Raw genomic sequence first — 20773 nt, 5'->3', positions numbered from 1 at the left:
GTAGTAAGTTCTTCCCTGGGAAGAACACCCGGTGTCTAGGAAGCGACGGAGTTGTAAATTTCGAGGAAGGGAGACCGCGTTGTCCGAGAAGATCGCTCCGGGCAGATAAAAATCTCTGGTTCGGAGATACTGGTCCATTTTCACGGCGTTTCGCTGGCTCTACGGAACCTCGTTCGAGGGGGCAACCTGTCGAAAGTCGAATTTTCTTCTCGTTTTCGAGAGCACGGCTTTGCGGATCTAGATGTAGAATAAATTGGAGTCGCGTAGAATGTGAACGAAAAAGTGATGGATGGAATTGGATGATATTGCCTCTACTCGCATTGTTGAGGTATTAGGAAAGGGATAAACACGAAAATCACGTTTCGGCACCTGTATAGATTCGACGGAGGTGTAGCTGGAAGTGTTCGACTCCGTCCGAATCGATGAAACGCTTTTCACCGAGCGCTAACGCGACAGCTTCGTTCCATCCGGCAGGCTGGAATTCCAGGAGGACCGGTGGACCCGGCTACGAGTTACAACGTGTTTCACACTTCGGGTTACTCGCCCACGCCCCCAAACAAACGTATAATGCGACATTAGAATAACAAATACCGGTTGAAGCATCCACGCCTAAGAGCCGCGGGGTGCCACGGGCCACGGCCCGTAGCTACGCGCCAACATAAATACTAATTCGCGCATAAATAAATATGTATATATCTTTGGAGCGATTCGCTCGGCAGGCCTCGGCAGGCCTCGAGAGAATCGGGGAAAATTCTGTGCGGATCTTTCGAAAGGTAGAGAGATAGAGCTTCGTCGAACCTGGCGTGTTTTTAGGCTGCTCGGAGTACGAGCCACTATCCGTACACGGTGGTTCCGCGTTTTCTGCAGACGCAGGGGAGAGCCAAGCTCGTTAATCAAGAGACAAACTCTCGGGATATTTTTCTGCGGGCTGAACCGCGAGACACCGTAAAAATTCGAAGCTTCAGAAATTGCTCTCGGCTTCCTCTTACTTTGTTCTTTACGCAACGCGGCCACCCGCACAACGCCGGGGTACGAAGTTGGAAACGCGCAACTTATCCTCCACAGTTTTTCACCCCTCGCTGCCGATGCCCCGCGGCTTGTACTTACACGATACCGAACGGCCGCTCGGGGACTCTAATCGAAATTAGTTTTTTAATTGGGGAGACTTTTTTAGCCATTAGGAGAGAAACAGCAGGGGTGAGAGAGAGAGAGAGCGAGAGGGTGGAAAAGAGGGAGAATCGAGTGGAGGAGCGCGCCTGGCGGAAGAAAACGGGATGCTCCCGCGTAGAGGCTAATCGTTTCGTTCTTTCCGCCGTCGCGCGTTAGTTTCCGGTGACCCAGTTTACTTTGGTTCTGCCCAGGTCGGTAATTAGAGGCGAGGCGGCAACGTCGGAGGTGGTGTCGACGCCATCGACGATGGAAAATTGAACCGGCACACCTTCGAATGGAAATGGTCCTGGGAGACGATCGTTCGGATCGTCGCGGCCCCGACGAGGACGAGTCTCATTAACACGGAGTAACGTTTCTTTGAACGGCGGCAAATGCGAAGACGCCTCTCGCTATTCACTATTCGCAGCGTTGAACGCGCGCCGGAGGTGAATGGGACCCGGGGAAAAGGGGGAAGCCGCGTGGGAGGGAGGCGGGAGGGGATAATGAGCAGGACCGAAGGGAGTAGCGGTGTAATTCGCGCTCAAATATTGCTCGAAGAGGCTCGACGAACCGAGCAAGAGGGAGAGAGCGATGGAGAAAGGGAGTAGCCGTGTTCCTGTGTACGCAATTTCATAATTAGCGGGAGGGGGGTGGCCGAGAGGGGCGCAAAAAGCGAACGGCGGCTGCGAGTTCCATTAGGCCGCGGAGAAAGCGGAGGAAGCGGAGCTGCTGGGAGGGCCCTATTCAACTGAAACTATTAAATGGAGCCTCCCTCTCGGCCCCCGCGCCGCCAAAAAATTATAAACGCGCTCGTTTGCCCGCGATCTATAGCAGCGAAACCGGCCAAGAGGGTATAGGTACCTACGTATCTCGTGGTCGTCTCGCCTCGAACGAGGGAGATGAGTTACGGCGCGATACTTTTTTATCGATTCCATTAAATGGCGGAAGGAGCGGCGAGTCTTTCGAACGTAGCAGACGTTGTCGAAGGATCGAACGCGTTCCTCGGGGCCGAGACCGCTCGGTACTGGTCGTCGTCGGTCGGCTCGAGCGTTTTTCGTTTAACGAGCCCTTTCACGCGTCGCGAGCCCGAATTTTTCGTAAATTTCTCCGGGAGGAAGAGGACGGAAGAAATTTACTTTGCGAGTCTTCACCCTCCGCGAACCGACTCGTAAATCTGTGTAAGGTCAGTGGAATGGGTACCGGGGAAAGGTCGGAGGTGAGGCGCGGAACGGAGTCACCCTCTTTCGAGATTGCTCTCTTCGAGCGGGACAGCTCGGTCGATAAAACAATTGCCGGGGGGATAATCGGCATTATTTACGCCGGATTCTCCGGCAGATAGGCGAGGGTAGCAGCTGGGGTGTGCGGGGATCGGCCATGGTACCCGAAGGGGCGGCAAGAGGGTTGCGTGTCGTATCACGGCTCACGGCCCGGAATACTCTTGGTATAGTAGAGTGTAGAGTATAGAGTGTAGAGCGTACAGTATAGAAGCAGCCTGTGCCTGCTTCTGCTACTACTTCTGCCTCCGCTTCCATGGGGTGGCTGGAAAAGAGAGGTCCGAAGAGAAGATTCCCCGGCAGTTATAAGCCTGGGGTGATCTCGTGCAGCGGCTTCATCGGCTTACGGCTTATCCTGGTGATCCGCCCTCGCCGTTAAACTGCTCCCAATTAGATACGTCACTGGATTTCGATGTCAACTGGCTATATAAACCCGCGATTTCTCCCTCGGGACAAAACCGACCGACCGACCTGCCTGCCTGCCTGCCTGCCTGCTGCCCGCTTGCTTTGTCCCCGTGCCTGTGTGCTTCGATGCCTACCTTCCCACAAAGCGAACCGCTCTTTTTCGATCGATGTCCTCGTAGCTAAACTTCTTTTTTCCTGTTGTTTTTCTTTTTTTTTTTGTTTCCCGCCAGGTTGCTGCAGATAACTCGATGTTCGATAAGTTGGCCAACGGACGGGCAGCCCGAACGAGAACCGCCGATAATTTCGCGGCTAGAAATCGACGCGGACAAAGGACAAAGCGTTTAAACGAGAAAATTGCATCCTAAGTAGACGTGCCCCATCGGCCGAAAACGATGCGGCGAGCGCGGTCGTATAACGTTGTCAGAGAATTGGATCAATTTCGGTGACAAGCAATTACGAGGAGCACGCGAGAGACTTCGAGTTATACAAGGTAGAATCGGTCTGCCGCTGCCAAGCAGCTCCGATTAGCTCCGGTTACCTCCGGTTAGCTCTTCGTTTTCGTCAAATCCAATAGCGTTGCGGTTCGATTGTCTTCCGGCTACCGGTTTTTGCAGAATCCCGAGCGTCCATTGTGTCGGGGACGCCGCGGCAGAACGAGAAAGACCGATGTCCACGCCAACCAAATGTTCTACGCAACCCGTCATTTCGCCGCGTCACGAGTTTAGCTGACCGATGCGACGCGAGGCGAAACGACGACGCGACGCGACACAACGCGACGTAACAGTTGCTGGTCAAAGATGGCCGACACAATGGCCGCTGTTTCCCCGAGGCGTCGCGTCTCGCCCCGTCTTCTCTAATGCTCCGGCAAACCTAAACGAGTACTGTTTCCTTTCGCGAAAACGATGACACGCGATTCCTTTGACGCGTCAGCCGCGCGCTCCTTTAAACGCCAATTTGCTCATCCGTAATCGGTCACGATCCTTTGTCCCGTGCTTTCACGCCGCAGCAGAGATCGACGGCGTCCTCTCGACTATTCTGCGGACCCCGGCTCGTTTCCGTTTCCCTTTTTAGCACGTCAGCTTTCTTCGATCGAACAACGAAGCGCTAACGAGTCGCGTTCTACTCGGAACGGTTTAGCCGCTCCTCCATTTTTTTCTCCGCAATCTTATTCTCGGTCCGTCGCACGCGAAACTGTCGACGGATCTCGTGCTCGGCCGTCCGTTATACCCGCGATTAAAACGTCGCAAATACTGATGATTTATTCCGTGTGCAGTTAACCCTTCGCGCTTGAAGCTGTTTTCACCGGAAAATCCTGATGTTTCGTCTCGCGTAGAATATCTTCGACTGAACTGCGGATCTTGGTGCAAAATAAATATATTCTTTATCAGTTGCAACAGACAATGATTCGAATACGTTGAAAGCAATATGTACATCAGTTACATTTGTTTAATCTGTGTCTGCTGCTTTAAATTTCACTAATTTTCATTATAAATGAATCATCGAGTCGATGTATAAGATCGAGTGTAGATTCGCTGGTATCAGATCCGGTAGAACGTTCAGCAATTTATTAAACACAAAGACATTCCACAACGCGCAGGTACCGTTTCGAATTCTATCGGCCGTTTAATCAGCTCGCCAATGAATCGCGGAAAATAAAAGCGGCGCAGGCCTTAAAAGCTGTTCAAACCTCTGCTAAAGAAACTGCATGATAAACATTGGATTCGATGCTCGAGTTGCCATGAATGGGCTCGTTAAGCTTGTCTCTGAATCTCGGAACGTTCGAATAATTACGTGAGCCAGTTTCAGAAGCCGACGCTTCGAGCAATCGTATCGTTTTGCGAAATCGTCGAGAGCAAAACGTTCGCGAGAGATCTCGTTTAACTTTTCTTTAGGTACCTCGAAAAAACACTCCCCTACGACGATAAACGATAGACGATAGGTTTGGGTTAGCGATCGTGGCAACACGCATCTCCGTTTACACGCTAGTACCTATTTGCACAGCGCCGCAGGCACAATTGCACGGGAAGCGAGAAGATAGGCTCGTCGATCGGCCGGCAAACGAATCCTTTTTGCCGGACGGGGTGCATGCGTAATAAGGCAGACACGGGCTTTCCCGCTCCCTTTTCTCGCGTCCCATCCGGTGCGGTATCGTCTTCGAAATCCCTCCTACTCGCCCTGAATACAGCCACCCTAACGGAAGGTAGGCGGAGTGGTCGGTCGTGTCGCGAGGGCCAAATCCTCCGGCAAATACGCCACCGTGTGGCAACTGTTCGCCTCGAGCTCGGATTCGAATTCGGACGCACAATGGCTCCGATATCGGTATGCAAATTAAATGCGAAATCGACGCGACGATCGACGCCGAGGACTGCTTCGGCCGAAGAGGGTCGCGACAGCACACGCATCGGGATGGCTTGGCTGTCCGTTCGCCTTCTGTCAAAAAAGGGAAAAAAGCTAACGTCTCCGCGCGGATGCTACAAAAGACTTTTTCGGTCCGATCTGCGGGAACATTGTGTCCAGGGGATGGATCGCCGGACCGAGCTCGCCCACAGAACGAATGACCTTTCTTCTCCTCGTTACCCAATCGTTCAGCCCTTGTTTGGATAGAGCGTAGCCTAACCGAGCGGGGAATCCTCGAGCAAACAGAGAAAGGCAAACGGTAAACTGTCAAGGGATGTGACGGGTTTGCCTGTCGAATAGCCGGTTGCTTCGAGGGGGCGGATCTCGCAGATCCGACCCCTTCCCGCGTAGGTACCGTTTCCTAATTATCGTTCCGTCGCGCGTCGCGGCGAATAGCGAGTCTGCCGTACGCGTTGAAAATAAATGCCAAGAATTAGAGCGGTCCGCCTGTCTCGCTCTCTCTCTCTCTCTCTCTCCCTTTGCTACGCGGACGAATCGCGAGAAATAAAGGACCGGGAACGTAAAAGGGAAGCCCGTAACCATTCCGAGACTTTTACTGCAGAGAGTTTTCCTGATGACAGGAAACATTACTTACACGTGCATGCGGTTGGATGTGCGCCGCTTCCGTACGCCTGACCGTACCGCACCGCTTCTAATCATGAAATTAAGTCCGACTCCAAGAGTACGCGGTGCGTAAGTTGCCGTATCGAACGAGAGACCGGAAATATCGCGGCGAATTGGACGAGCGACTCGGCCCCATGCTTACAAATTTACGCGTTTCGTCGAAGAGAGCTCGATTTTCACGAGCTCCGCTCACTCTCTCTCTCTCTCCACACAAACCCAGGCATCCTGTCGTTCTCCGGTTTCAACGGAGAATGACTTCTCCACGCGCGGAGAATGGAAATCGAGAATCATGGAACGAAAAGTACAATGGGTCGCGTTATCGAGGCCACTCCTTCCTAATGCGACGGAGATCCAGATCGCCCGCAGCGAACAACGAATTCGTAGATGCTCGTTTGTCACCTACGTTTATCTTCCCTCGCTGCGCTCTCAATCTTTCCCCGCCCCCTTCCAGCAGCATCGATCATCCGTGATTCGATGAAACACGAGAAACCGACGTAATCTCTTTATTACGCCTATACCGATCGAATCGCGATTGTATACGCTACCGTTCGTGCGATCGAAATCTAATTACGAGCTCTTTATTTCTACATTATCATCGCGCGACCCTAAATTATTCAGCTGTCGGTGGACGCTTCGAGAATCGACTGTCTCCTTTCCCCTATAAAATAATATAATAAAATACAATAAAAAGCAGTTTAACGATCTAGAACGAAAACGTCTTGCAACGAATCGTCTGAACCATTTTGTTTCCATTCTAATTATTATATTGTGCATCTTTATGCAAAACAAAAATTTTCTGCACCAACTGCAAGTGGCCATTTTAAAAGTGGCCCTTTAATAATCTTGGAAAATTGAAAATGGTACATCGACATTCTTAAATTCTGTTAATCTGTTTATTGCCTTAAATCGCACCAATTCAATTTTGTTAGATATTCATAAAATCCACAGTCCCTGATCATAGAAAACTGCACGTCCACGAGGCGGCGTCGAATATCATTTTCATCGTGCGTCTCGACGTGAAATGGAAGCGATAAGAACGGTTTGATCGGGGATGTCCGATCGAAGGAACCGTTTCTTCCATATCTGTCGGAGAAGTCGGAGTTTGTGCGAATCTTTGCGAACGGTAGCGTACATTCGAGGGTGGTGCTGCCATCTAGAGACGCGGTCGGAAACCGAGCCGCTGGTTTAAGGGATGAAACGCGAAACGCTTTCCCTGTTGGTTCTTTCCGACTTGGAAACGGCCGAAGGCGACGACGATAGAAAAAAGAAAAATCCGAAACCGAATTCACGGTAGAGGGATCTCGATGAAAATGATGGACAATGAATGGCCACGCGAAAAGGGAAATTTCGGGTAAAGAAGTTTCGGGAAGCTGGGTCGCTGGATCGACCTCCCGCCATTGGACAATATTTCACGATATCTTCTGGAATTGTTCTCGGATTGTTCTTGGATCGCGGGGCTACGGGAGGACCCCCTATGGCCACCGGCTACACTCTACACGAAAACATATACGTCACTGACGCGCTGTTCGCGGTGATTCCGATGGATCCTGGGATTCGATGGGAACAAAAGAATGTTGGTTTAGCATGGAAGGCGTGTTTGTTATTTTGATGAGGTATAATGGGATGGATCTTGGGTGTTGATGCATAGCGCGTAGCAGGGTGCCGAGTCCAGAATCCCGTGGATCCAAATGGAGATTGGTACGGGGCCCCGTAGGCCCCGTGGGCTCTCGTCCGAGACCCCTGTAGACAGGGGCCGCAACACGTCCATCACGTGTCACGGTTATGTATTTAGACATATCTCACTGCTATCTTCTGTATCGTTCTTCCTCTCGCGCTCTCTCTCCTTCTCTGTTCCTCTCCCCGTTCGCCCACCGTTCCCGTGCCTCTCGTTCGGCTCTGACCTTTCGTTTACCATTTTTCTTCTTCCTTATACGATCCTCGTATTCGTCTTCACTTGCTACCAGCTTATCGTTACGTTCCCTTCCCCTTGAATCCCTCGTAATCGAGACGAGAAACCGCTACAAAAATATTACCTTGTCCGTAAGTGATTCCGAGCTGAGGGCCCGCATACCACGAGACGATACAACGATGTTCGGCATCCTCGACATCGGGACGATACGAACATCCAAAGAATCTTCGGACCGTTGCTCTCGTTTTCGTTCGGACCTCTTCTCTCGCTCCTGCGCTTCTTCCTTTACGGTCGCCCGTCGTACGCTATATCTCAACGTTCATTTCCCGTACGGTGATGCATGACTCATCCGTCTCGTCGTGTATCCGTCTCTTTTCCTCTCTTTGGATTCGCTCTTCGCCCGTCCTTTTCTAATTCGGAATAATCGCGCGTTCGACCCAGCGATCCTCTATTGCCGCTCGTTAATATTGCCCCGTGCATTCTGTAGTCGGTAGTCACTGCCGATTCAATTTTTTACTAGCTCCACACAGAAGCCTGCTTCGAACCGGTATGCCGTCCGATCCGTTGCCTCCACCGCGCCAGTTTCCGAGAGGCTCTCGCTTCGAAAAATGAAAAACGAACTCGCGCTTCCCGGCCACCTCGCGAACATACATTATTGCGTACAAAGAATAAAATAACAGAAATAAATACTATGAACACGACGATAATTCTTAACAGTAATCTCTCGGCTGGCTCGCGAAAAGACATCGTAGAAAAGCGCAGGTACATTCGGGAAAGTTTAGCCGTACAGCTCGTTACTCGCCGTTCGCCACAGGTGCCGCCGCTTTCACCATGAAGTTGACGAAGCCGTCGACGTCCTCGAGCTCTTTCGAATAGAATTTCGCGGCGATCGTCGCACGGCCCTCGAACTTCGGCACCATGGAGAACGAACACTCGGCATCGGCGTCGACTTCCACGGTCTCCGATAGCTTCAGCTTCAGCTGCTCGTCCAAGCCGGGACCTTCGATCAGGAAACGGCATTTCTTCAGCGGTATCGGCAGCGGATTCTTGAATTTGGCTCTCGCGTTCAAGGTTTCGCCGACTCGCGGCTCGTCTTCGATCTGCAAATGCGGCCAGATTATCGTTTCCGCTTTAAAAGTGTAAGGAAGCGACGTATTGTTTGTACTCACGATGATTTTAATGTCGGGTTTCCTCACGCGGAAATCGTCCTGTGCAAAGTACTCGAAGTTCGTGTCCTTGACGGTCGCCAAACAGGCGATGTTGAACGCGCACTGGTTCATCAATCGGAGACCGTACTCTTCCCAGGACACGTCCATCCGCACCTCTTCGAGCACTCCCGGTCTCACCAAACGATCGATGTTCAACCTCTTGACCGGGTCGCCGACTCGGCCAGTGTACAGCACCGTCTCGACCCTCAAAACCACGGAGACCCGGTACTCGTTGGAGTTGCTCCTATTTTTGATCATCAACACCACGCTGGAAAAGTAAAGCGAGATCGATGTTACATCGAGCATGGTATTTCCGCGTTTTATCCAAAATAGAACGGCAATTATAATTTCAAGAAGAAGAAGAAGAATACCTGAACGGTTGCCCGATCACGATATCGTCGCGGAGCTCGAAATGGAACGTGATGTCGTTAAACTCCTCGTTCAGGTAGTAACGGCTGAACAACGATTGGCTTTGACGGAGCGCCCTCAGCATGGCAGCCCGCTCCTCGTCCGATCCTGCAACAAGAGAGGTTGCCTCGTGAGAGCGTTCGATCCGGCAACAGTAAGATCTCGCAGCTGCGGACAAACTTTCCGCAGAAAGTTTGGCAAACGGTAGTCTTTTTTGGATTGTAACTAGAAAGGGACTAGAATCTTACTAGATTTTGGATCGAAACATGGTTTTGCGATATTTCGCTTAATGTCCTTGTACGAGCTGGGTGAGGGCTCATTCACCGCATGGTGCTCTGGTCATCTCATCAGTCAAAAAAGGCTTTCAGAGACAGAAAAATACATTGAAATCTGCGGGATTTTTTCTCGATTTTTTCCCTACACTTTGGACACTCATATTATTAGATATAAACATAATGCTTTGAGATCTCGAGCAGGTTTTCAAACACTTAAATGCAAATCCACATATGGATTAATAAATCCTATAAATCGAATTATTGCGAACTCTCCGACACTCTATATAATAGTATTGATTATTTTAATGGGTCGTTACACACTTTCGAAAAAAATTACGCAGGATTAACTTATAATATCAGTACCTTTATACCAACAGTTGTTTTTTTATGCATGTCCTTTCTTAGTAATTTATGTTAAGTCTTTGTTCTATTGTAAACATTTGTGTAAATGGACCTCGGTCCGTTCATAATAAATAATAAATAATAATATAATCTCGTTATAACTTCTTGACCAGAGCACCATGCGGTGAACCTTCCTCTTTCCAATGAGCCCTCACCCAGCCCAAACTTTGCTCGTACAAGGACATTAAGCAAAATATCGCAAACCCATGTTTCGACCCAAAATCTAGTAAGATTGTAGTTCCTTTCTAGTTACAATCCGATGGTATACTACCGCCACGTGGACTTACTTTCGGGATACTTGTAGGTGTAAGTGATGTCCTCCCTGGCCCACCTTCCGACCGCCTTGGTGCTGATAAATTGCCCGATTCTGAAAATACCGTAGATATAGAGGGACCCAAGGGAATGGTATGGGAAACCGATCGTCGAGACTCACCCGAACTGGTCCTTCCGAATCAGTTTCAAGGGCTGCGTCGGTCCGTTGTACCGCCAAAACACTTTGTCCGCGTTGACTTCGGCGAAGAGGAAGGCGTTGTCGTAAGGGCGAAGGACCTCGCCCTTCTTCACGGCAGCGACGGAGGCCGGACCGCATCGATACGCGTCCTCGCTGAGCTCCTGAGGAGTCGCGTCGATCGCCTGCCAACCGGAGCAGTCTGGTGACAAATCCAATCGCTTCATCCACACCTCGTTCCACACGTGGAAGTTCCTGCGGATGAGAAAACCGACGAGAAAAATAAGTTCGCGTTCTCAAAGGAGATCGGAGTGACACGCTTCGCTACTCGCCATATCGAGTCGCTGTTCAGCTCCTCCAACACGCTGCCGTCGGCGTCCACGAAGTAATCGACGGTCAGGCTGCTCTGGGTGTCGTGGGCGCTCGAGTAATTGGTCACCACGCGGCAAGGCAGACCAAGGGTGCGGCATACGGTGGCTAGAACACCCGCGAACACCCAGCACTGTCCGTATTTAACCGGCTTCTTCGTCTTGTAGTATTGCTGCAGGATCTTCTGGGAGCCGAGCCACTTGGTCGGCGGCGTGCCGCCCCCGAAATCGTCCGACCAGTTGCCCATCACCGCTCCGTTGTCGTCCGGAGAGTTCACCTGCAGCGACAAAAGCGATAGAACCGACGAAGATTCCCGGGATAAAAGTAATTCTCGGTGTACGCACGCTCGCGGACAACACGCGCGATATCACCACGGGGTCGCTCCTGCCGGAGATTCGAACTTTCCCGACCCGAGTCATCAGATGCAACGCGCAGTCCAATATGTCCCTCTCGAACTGCGAGTACTTCCACACCGTTGGTCGCAAACGATTGTAACTTCCGCGCCATATCAGCCCGTCCTCGGCCATTACATACTCCTGCCGCTGATCTTCACCTTCCAGGTAGACCACGTCCTCTGAAACGTCGCGGCGCGATCTTATAATTAGACTATCTATCTATACCGATCTTTCGTTATTTGAGAAATGTGGCTCGTTGCCAAACATTCTCGATCGTTACCTTCCGACCACGGATTGAAGATCAGGTAGAACGGGTCACGCATCGAGTAGCTGACAGCTCCGTCCAAGTTCTTGTTCTTGGTGTCGATATCCATCTTCCATTTCCCTATGATGGCGTTGGCATCCGGAACGATCTGAGAACACGAGAGTATGTTATTCGCGACGACTCGCGATGTCGGGATTGCTTTCAACGAAGCTTGCCTTTAAACGAAGAAAATTCGATTGAATCGCGTCGATGGTCGCTTGCCAGGATCCTTCGGAGACCTCGCCCGGATAGAGGACAGGCGCCGCAACCAGAGTTCCGTGGCCGTACTGCGGCTTCTCAACCCCGTCCACGGTAAACACCAACGACATACCGTCGAGGTTCGGATTATAGTCTCTGGACAGAGTGAGGTGCACGAAGAAAGGTTGTCCGCGCCTGACGACCAGCCGGGCCTTGTCGTCTTGCCGTGACATCAAATCATATCTCGACGTCCTGTGGCTCTCTCCATTCTCCGCTAGGCACGGATCCACGTCCGCGATCGTCAGCACGGGAACATCGAAATCCTCCCCTAAACACAGCAGAACGTTAGTCCCAACAAAAACGATCGCGCCGCCTGTCGAATTACCGGATGAAGATGAGGAGAAATGATTTGAGAACGCACTATTCCCGCCGGGATAATATTCATCAGAAAATCATTCACCTTACCAAAATGGTACATATACATATATAAAGAGAACACTTCGCGGATCTCGTGAAGCGGAAAACCTCGAGCGAAGGTCTTTTCCCGCGTCGATGGAACAAGAAGCGGATTGCCGCAACTAACTAATTATATGTTGAGACGAGCAATTAGAGAATGCGATCGCGGAAAAACAAGAGCACTCACAGTAGAACCGGTACGGGAACGGCCTGAAGCGACCGACATCGTTGAAAGGCCGGTAGCGGTCGTAAAATCTATAATACATTCTTCGAGGCTCGGAGGAGGCGAACTCGTCGTCCCTTGAAAACGAACGAAAGACTGAATCCATCGATGACAGTCGCGACGAAGTCTTTTAGCTGTTCAGGGAGTTCCGCGAAATCACTCTGACAAATCGGCACCTCCTTGACTCGAGACGAAGAGGAAGGAAACACGTCGTCGTGTCGGACGATGGACGACGACGGCCGTCTCTCGAGCGTTGCGTCTTTGCGTCGAGGGTAGGGCTTTGCGAAGCGCGCGACGCAACGCGTTGCAGCGTGTGTCGGGTGGGTTGCTGCGTTCTAGGAGAGCCCCGAAGGTCGTTTCTGCATCGGCGAACGCGGCCATACATGGTGTCATCGATGACTTTGGTACCAGTAGGTGTCGCCTACTTTTCATTCTGTCAATTACTCCTTGTAATTTATTTACCGACGCCAAACGAGTCATTTGCTTCGCAGAGATGTCGATTCCTCGTATCCGTTACGCTTCGCTTAAACTGCTCGGATCGGCCGACTTCTGGGTGGAAAGTCGCGGAGAGGCTAACTAAACGAGTCAATTAAGAGTCCTTTCGTTGACAGAGTCGTTACCGCGAACCGGTGACAAGCCCACCGGTTCTGGATGGGATAATTGATCGATTTACGATCGCCGTAATCGATCCGAGTTTTCATCGAGGCTCGATTTAGAAAAATCTGAGGCCAGCTGATCGGTTCTCATACATCCATGTACGGGAACATTCGCTCCGTCAACGTTTCGAGGAACGAACGGAGATGATTTTAGATTCTGTACCCACGTGCACGACCAGCAAACCTCTCAAAGTAAAATTAAATGGAGCGCCTGCTCGCATAAGCTCGCCCAACTTTTCATTCTCGCGTCCAGAGATTCGTAGCGCGAGCAACGAATCACGGTTCCGGTAAACCGCTGGATCCGATCGCCGAACAGATAAGCGAGAAACACGCATCCTCCTTCCGGACAACCGGTTGATTACGTTACTTCGATGCTATACGTATCTATACCGGATCGGTTCTAATCGGCGAATTTATAATCTTTTTATTTCTAATCAGACTAAATTTGAAATGATTAGAGATTGTCCATCGTGGTGTCCACCCTCCGCCGTGGATATCCATTAACGCGAATATAACAGCCCGCTGGCTCGATCGCCGGTAAATATTGATCGATCGCGTAATTACGGGAGCGATAGTCGGCCGGCCGGCTAATTATGTAATAAATATCGTGTCAAACGATAGCGATACAAAGTACCCGCGGGTCGATCGCGCTTCGACCGGTTTCGTACGGAACCGGTGCGACGGTGTTTCGACGATTTAATCAGTCGGGCTCGAAATTATAACGCGTACACCACGCCCACGGATATTGTTTCATGGATCTACTTCAGGTCTAACAATAAGCGCACGTGCACGCGCGAGCCTTCGAAATCCAGATTATCCGTAACGATCGATGACGCGCGGTGGCAATTTCGTCAGACATTAATACACATTCGATATACTACCGTGCTCGAGTGCATTCAGTCAGCCCGGATGATCGAGCACCGGAAATCGATGGCTAAGATACCTTTTTGTCTCCCTTTTCGAGAGTAATGTGACATTCAGAGCCCGTTCAGGCTACTTCAGACACGGCGGAAACCGCGCGATTTTTGTTTTTGATTGTTCGACCGCGCGGATGCGTGTGAACGAATCCATATACGCTAATGTAAATAAGGTCCGCGCGTTTCAAATCGCGCGGTCGAAAACGCGCGGATTCCGCCGTGTCTGAACGGGGTCTTAGTGGATCATTCCGCGGCGCACGGTGGACCAAAATCGCGAAAAGCTGGATAGAATTCGTGTTAATTGTTAATTACAATTTTATAGAACACCGTGCGACGCCAGACGTTCGTTCGAAGGCTCGCCCGAGTGTCGCAAAGAGTCGCGCGACATATTGATAAGCATTGTGCAAAGATCGCAACAGGCGTATGTAGACAGCGCGCGAACAACAACGACACTCGCATAAAATTAGCATCCTAGATCGTGGATGCGAGCTGTTGTTGGCGTGTCGCGCGCGAAACATCGGCGGATCTCGCGCCTCGAACGAACACGGAACTCGCGAGATACCTATCTCGTGACAAATTGCAGTGTTCGCGAGTTAATCGCGGATTACTTCGACGTTATCCGCGAATATCCTGCGATCGCTCGATCGATAGAGGACGTAAAACCGCGAACGCGTCCCGTTTGGAATTTCGGGGAATGCTTGAATAATAGAACTCGGCCTTGCGTAATAAGAGGTGACGTAATGTTACACGACGGTCAGGGTACCGCTTGCGCGATCAACACTTTCATTCATTCACCCACCGCGAGGCGGATAAATACACGTCGAAATCGTAATTGCCTTGTACTCGCGAACGGGTGTCGACCGATCGGCAAGGCATCATTTGGATCGTAAGACCGCGATCGGTTGAATAAATAGGTTTACGAGGAAACGAGAGCGATCGTTCGTGAACGCGAGGCGCCAGAAGATGAGATTTCCCATCTGGCCGCGAGCCCAAGTTTATTTTCCTTGGTGAAGCACCATCAAGCAAATCTTTGAGCAACGGACGAGGCGTGCTATTCGCACGATTTTTGTTTGCTCTTAATTACGTTCCACGGGCACCAGTTGGTTGGAAATTATTTCCTCGAAACGGCCTTGCCTCGAGGCTCGCGGACGCTCGAGTCCGGAAATGAGAACGAGAAGAATGTCCGAGAACGCGACGACGTTGAAAGTGGAAAGTTTTGTGCGCGAGCTTCAAAGATAGTCGCCGCGCCTTTAACAAATTAAAGAAATATTGTACTTGGGCGACGGTGCGCGATGACATCATCGGCATGAAAAGCGCGGAACGCGGGAATTCGGTACGCTTCGTAAACGCATCGAGAGAAGATGATTGGAAACACGTTTCGACAGGATTGAGTACCGAGCACGGAACTTCTTAAAATAGGTGTTGTCGCGATTCGATGCTCAGCGCGGAAGAACAATATCGACGCGTTCACGCTGGAAATTTCGGAAAACTTTTCCTCATTGCCGACCGCTACCAACGCGAATGCTATAAACGTGTATTAATAGTAGCATCTTAACGAAACATTCCATTCTCATGATATCGCTGATGAAACGCCTTCAGGTCCGTGAAATTTTAGCCGCGACGCATGGTGGTCGGAAATCGCCAAAACGTGGCCAAAATAGGAATCTGATGTCAAAATTACAAATTACAAAATAGCGGATTCAATATGCCAAAGAAATTGTTGTTGATGTTCAAAACATGTATCGGAAAATTCTATAAGTGGAACCATGCAATGCTTATTTAACAAATTTTATTATATCTTCTAAATTGTGTTCGAGAAAACATGCTCGTAACTAGTACCGTGACACTGCATCACAAAAATAGAGCGCACGACCATCCGAGCACTTCTGGGCAGCTACTTTTTCACAAAAAAGATATTCACTTTTCGTAAAATTACAAGCTTCACACTTGTTTTTTCAAACCGTAGTTCACTGCACGAAAACTGCGTGACGACTGAACGCTATCGATTTTTGTACTCCCAATTTGTAAATAAATGATAAGACCTTTTTTGGGTTTGCCAAATCGGCATTATCTGAGTATCCAGTACGGCAAAGGCCATACGCCAAACGTGAAATTCATTTCTTGCATTTTGGCCACGTTTTAGCGGTTTCCGACCACTGTGCGACGTGCGACACGAAGACCTAGATTTTTCTGCTGGATCTCTCTCTCTCTGGACCTTCCATTCCTACCGTGTTTTTCTCTAATCGCCGCATTCACGTGCATCGCGCATACGAAAACTGCGAAGCAAACGAATAACTTGAAAATTTATCGATTCCGATAATCGCATCCGAAATCGAACTATCCCCTGCGGAGGATATTGACCCGAAAGCACGGTATCAAAGTCGAGAGAGTAAGCTAGAGCTTTCACTTGAGCGATATACTTATAGTTTATCTCGGGTATGACATCGTTGACCCTACAGTTTCCATCGGTACAGTTCTCCTCCGAGCTATCATTTTCGTAAGACATAATGGCCAGTTGACCTTGTTCGACTATGGGTCAATTTACGACGGCTGTGGTCAATCACGTCAAAGATACATCGAACTGCCAGGTGACTAATTTCTAGGGGCACAAGATCAAACTGTTCGACTTCGGCGTTATCGTATCTTCAACAGATCAAAAATAACGTTCGCGAACCTTCGATTTTGATATCCATAATGTCCTTGAAATCCAAAATGTTTGCATCGATTCTAACAAAATTTAGATGATTTCGGCGCACTGGTTCGATCAATTGTTATTTAAACACTATTTGCAAATTATCACAATATCTTTTTTCGACGTTTCGATCTTACTTTAGATCATTTTCAAGAAAATTAGAAGAATTGCGTCTGTAAATTAATGATCAGTATTACTTTTTATACTGTGTAAATTTAATAAACAAGAAGAAGAAGAAGAAGTTTGCATCGATTGCAAGACACGATTGTAAATCTTTTTAATATGTCCGTTGCTTTAAATTGTACGTACTCATTTTTGTCATAGATGCATAAAATCGACAATCTATATATAATAGTAAATATAAGTCTCTGTATATAATATGATAAATTATTATTATAAGAGGAAATTACCTGAACCCACCGTGGTGGGTGGACGCGGCAAGCACTCCGGTTTGGTGCAGGTATACCTCGTGGTGCCATCCGTTGTATCGGTTTGGGGTTTGAAGACCGCTCTGAATCGCGAGAAAAAGGAACAACACTTGCCCATTTTGGTTCGATCTGTTTGGTTCGGCGATGCGATGATTTACAACGATGGCTGTTCCACAGGTGTTTTTTCCCGACGCGACACCGCGTCACTGTTTTAAATCCGCGCGTCCGCGGTGTGCGTCTGCTATTCGCACGTGTTCGCGTTCATCTCGGCGCGCGTTACCGCTCCTCCGTAGGTGGACCGAAGCATGTATTGTCCGCAGCACGTATCTTGGTCGATTATGCGTTCGTCGGATGTCGCCTGGTTGCTCTCAACTTGGCGTACTCTTGAGAAAACCTGAATGCCGCGGCAATAATCGTCCAATCAAGGGCATCCAGTGTAAGTAGACAGACCATCGATTCATCCGCGCAAAAAATTCACGCTTCGAAACGATTTCCTTGACCGTCCACGCCGACAATCTCGGACAATTTCGAATTGCTTTCGAGGTACCGACGATCTATCTTATCGCGCCTTGTTTGAGCACGAAAAAAAAAAGACTGGCACCAATTAAATAGACTAGTCGGTGATGATATCACGAGGCATTTTAAGCGCGACCGCGAACCGATCGAGAGCACGCGTTCCGTCGATCTGCTCGCAAGTAGACGAGCGACTGTCAGACCGCGAGCTACTGGCATCCGCAACGATGCGACGAGACGTGACTCGTGTTCCGAGCTCAACCTTCGGTTGATTTTTAGGCGAGTTACTAACGATGCCTGCAATTTTTCACGTGGGAAGATATTCCATCGTGTTCTCCGCCTTCGTAATTCAATCGTGCGAAATTACCGCAGAAAAATGTCCGTCGCGCGATGATTAAGTCCGCTCGGACTTCAGACTCTCAGTAATAAAACGCGTTTCCGATGAAAGCACGGCGCTAACTTTCCTTCCATGAATTTATGAAACACAACTATTTTAAGAGTCGCTCGCTTTAGAAAGAAAAACTGTTACTCATATCCTTCAGGGAAACCGACCGCAGCGCGTATTGGGCATACAATTAGTCGTGACTATTTCGAGACTGTTAGTCGCGAATAAACACAACACGTTCTCTCCACGAGCATCACGGTTTTATTCGCAAAAGAATATTCGTATTAAATGCTGCAGATCACTGTCTGCGAGCACACCTGTATATACAATATATCAAACCTACTACTCGAACGAGTTGAGAATATTAAATTATATCAAACTCCGTGTCGATAAGGTGGCTCTGTCCCTCTCTGTTATCTTCTATTTTTATAGTAGTTTGCATGATATCATCTATTAGTACGTACAGGTATCTGTACACATAATCGCCCGATTCGTTCTGCAATCAATTTGAACGTGTTAGACGACTCTACGGTCTAAAACAGACCTGGGCGACGGTGGCCCGAAAAACACATGTTGCTACTACTCTGAGACTGTCTTACGGAGCAAGAGAAGGAAAGAAACAGCAGCATGTGTTTTTCGGGCCACCGTCGCCCAGGTCTGGTCTAAAACGTGCGACCCTGCAATTACTTACTTCTTGTACTTCTAACGTCACTGTGCCGCGTCTCCTTATGCCTTGGACATAAAATTGCATTCTCATGTGCCGGACTCCGTCTTTCACGAAGGTAACGTGACTGTAAAAATTATGCGTTTGAACAGAGCATGAATAGAGCGACGTACAAAGCCTACCTAACGTGGTTACGTCTACGCCGGTGCTCCTCTCCGTAACCTCTTATAGGTTCTCCGAGAGCATCTTTCACTTTAGGTTCTAACTTGCAGCGTTTCAGCGCTTTACTGTAAACGTTATTCGGACTTTTACTGGAGAATAGTTCGTTGAATATCGCGTAAAACATTAAACCTGTGATTCCTATGCCACCGATTATTACACTTAAATATCCAACAGATTTTGTGTTCTCTTTAACTGAAAAATAAACGATGTTGAATAACACGGATTATTCAGTGACTCGCGCCATGGGATAACCATATGAAATTTACCTACTTCCGCAAATCCAACTTGGAGCCTTTTCTCTTGCTCGACCTCATTGGTCTTTGCGAGCGTCTTCCTTGTGCAGTAGGAAGCGTTTGGCGGAACATTAGACTCCGGGTAGCAACGAGAACAAATACGTGCATTCGATAGACCGGAGACAGCTACTAGTCTCCTAAATGGAATATAATTAATCACCCTTACAGAAACCATCTCCTAAAAAATAGATACACTTTAACAAGGTTATCATCGATTTCGTTTAATAAAATAAACTTAAACGAATGTATCGATTCGTTGCTTACTACTCTAAACAGAAATTCTATTTGAAAACCTTGCTGCGAAAACCAGGAATGTTCATTTATCGGTAAAAATGTACTTGTCATATCGTTGATTGTTTGCAGTGAGAAATAAACAATTGTCAAAGTCTGATCTCACCCGGTTTCTATGTCAAGATCTTCAATTATAGTTACATTTTTAGAGTTGTCGAGTGCGTTGCACCAGAACCGAATTTGTCATAATTAAAGATCAACTTACGACTGAAAAATGTGTCGCCTGCAGAATCCTACAACGTTCGCATAGAAAAACCGATAATAAGGTATCGAAGAAGAGTCAATTCAGAGAATCCGACTATAATCCTCGATCATGTTTGCTCATTACACGATCTGCGAACGTACACGATGAAATTATAGGTTATGATGCTGAAAGACAAGACAAAACACAACATAACCTTTCGTGAAAGCGAACTGTGCTGCGTTCATCGAAACGGTTGCCCTCGACGCAATTAGAGATCAAGAGGTTGAATTTCTCGAATCAGATCAAGTGGATCAAGTTCAAATTCGCAATGAAAACTGCTCCGCATCAAAGGCTAGTGATGGTTGGTGATCGTGATGGGCAAGTATTCGCATTAGCTATTTTATCGATTATCAATTTTGATATTACTCTACGATCTTGATCATTCGAATGTTAATTAGATAAATCGACTCCTTTAATTCGTGTTTGTATTTTCTTAATCTTGCAATAAAAGTTCCAAAATCGTTACAGTTGACTACAATAAAGAACAGTGACTTACCGTATTGTTGTTTCTATTTTAGGCTGAAAGAATTATTGCGTCGGCGTTTGGTCGAATGTGGTTGGAGGGACCAAGTAAAATTAATCTGCAAGGAATTAATCAAAGAACATGGTCACGATATCACGTACGATAAGCTACTTTCTGTGGTCACAACCAAAGCGAGAACGCTCGTGCCGGACTCTGTGAAAAAAGAGCTTTTGCAAAAAATTAAGAATCAGCTTATCGCGCAAGAAGAAAAACTGAAAATGTAACGAATCAAAATCATTTATTTGTAACCTTTCATGTTCCAAGAAGAGAATCTATGGCCAACAACTGTGTTCGAATCTCGATATACCATTTCCATATGTACGACGTACGACTAAATACGTGTGATAACTATATATATGTGTAATTATAACTTGTAATCTTACGGTATAGGTAGCTAGAAATAAATTGTATGTACCACACAGAATTTAAAGCAAGCGTTGTTTCATTTATGACAGCAGAGGATTATTGCATTTGAACAATAACCTCAATAAATTCAATACT

The 20773-nt window shown here is 48.4% G+C and overlaps 3 protein-coding genes across 4 annotated transcripts; 1 reads left to right on the top strand and 2 right to left on the bottom strand.

Moving 5' to 3' along the window:
* Positions 1–4332: 4332 nt before the first annotated feature.
* On the bottom strand, positions 4333–18150 carry Tg (transglutaminase). Of its 2 annotated transcripts, none has more exons than XM_076428318.1 (10): positions 12409–17067; positions 11744–12093; positions 11544–11676; positions 11213–11442; positions 10832–11145; positions 10485–10754; positions 10339–10418; positions 9338–9482; positions 8928–9234; positions 4333–8858 (listed from the first exon to the last, which is right to left on the bottom strand). In XM_076428318.1, the coding sequence occupies exons 1-10, from the start codon at positions 12548–12550 to the stop codon at positions 8553–8555; spliced, it is 2277 nt and encodes a 758-aa protein (XP_076284433.1). In that variant the 5' UTR covers positions 12551–17067; the 3' UTR covers positions 4333–8552. The 2 variants fall into 2 exon arrangements, with proteins under 2 accessions (XP_076284433.1, XP_076284434.1); XM_076428319.1 differs by lacking the exon at positions 12409–17067 and adding an exon at positions 17120–18150 and having other exon boundaries at positions 4335–8858.
* A 123-nt stretch (positions 18151–18273) lies between these two features.
* LOC143210986 (mitochondrial import inner membrane translocase subunit Tim21) lies at positions 18274–19852 on the bottom strand. Its single transcript, XM_076428371.1, has 5 exons — positions 19711–19852; positions 19188–19392; positions 18882–19113; positions 18727–18826; positions 18274–18531 (listed from the first exon to the last, which is right to left on the bottom strand). The coding sequence occupies exons 2-5, from the start codon at positions 19387–19389 to the stop codon at positions 18400–18402; spliced, it is 666 nt and encodes a 221-aa protein (XP_076284486.1). The 5' UTR covers positions 19390–19392; positions 19711–19852; the 3' UTR covers positions 18274–18399.
* Positions 19853–19933: 81 nt separating this feature from the next.
* E(y)2 (enhancer of yellow 2) lies at positions 19934–20696 on the top strand. Its single transcript, XM_076428377.1, has 2 exons — positions 19934–20067; positions 20268–20696. Exons 1-2 carry the CDS (start codon positions 20018–20020, stop codon positions 20494–20496), a joined length of 279 nt encoding a protein of 92 aa, XP_076284492.1. The 5' UTR covers positions 19934–20017; the 3' UTR covers positions 20497–20696.
* Positions 20697–20773: the final 77 nt, after the last annotated feature.

Source organism: Lasioglossum baleicum, chromosome 7 (genome assembly GCF_051020765.1).
Source record: "Lasioglossum baleicum chromosome 7, iyLasBale1, whole genome shotgun sequence".
NCBI classification, from domain to species: domain Eukaryota; kingdom Metazoa; phylum Arthropoda; class Insecta; order Hymenoptera; family Halictidae; genus Lasioglossum; species Lasioglossum baleicum.
This window is presented reverse-complemented; position numbering and strand designations above follow the sequence as displayed.

Bases quoted from the DNA above. Each gene is read 5' to 3' on its own strand.
- LOC143210986 (XM_076428371.1), bottom strand. From the start codon at position 19,389: ATGGTTTCTGTAAGGGTGATTAATTATATTCCATTTAGGAGACTAGTA. The intron at 19,114-19,187 runs GTAAATTTCATA...TTTATTTTTCAG, and splicing joins AGTTGGATTTGCGGAAGTAG to TTAAAGAGAACACAAAATCT. The intron at 18,532-18,726 runs GTAAGTAATTGC...AATTGATTGCAG, and splicing joins TGACGTTAGAAGTACAAGAA to AACGAATCGGGCGATTATGT.
- Tg (XM_076428318.1), bottom strand. From the start codon at position 12,550: ATGGATTCAGTCTTTCGTTCGTTTTCAAGGGACGACGAGTTCGCCTCC. The intron at 11,677-11,743 runs GCAAGCTTCGTT...TCGTGTTCTCAG, and splicing joins CGAATTTTCTTCGTTTAAAG to ATCGTTCCGGATGCCAACGC. The intron at 9,235-9,337 runs GTATTCTTCTTC...TTACTTTTCCAG, and splicing joins GTGATCGGGCAACCGTTCAG to CGTGGTGTTGATGATCAAAA.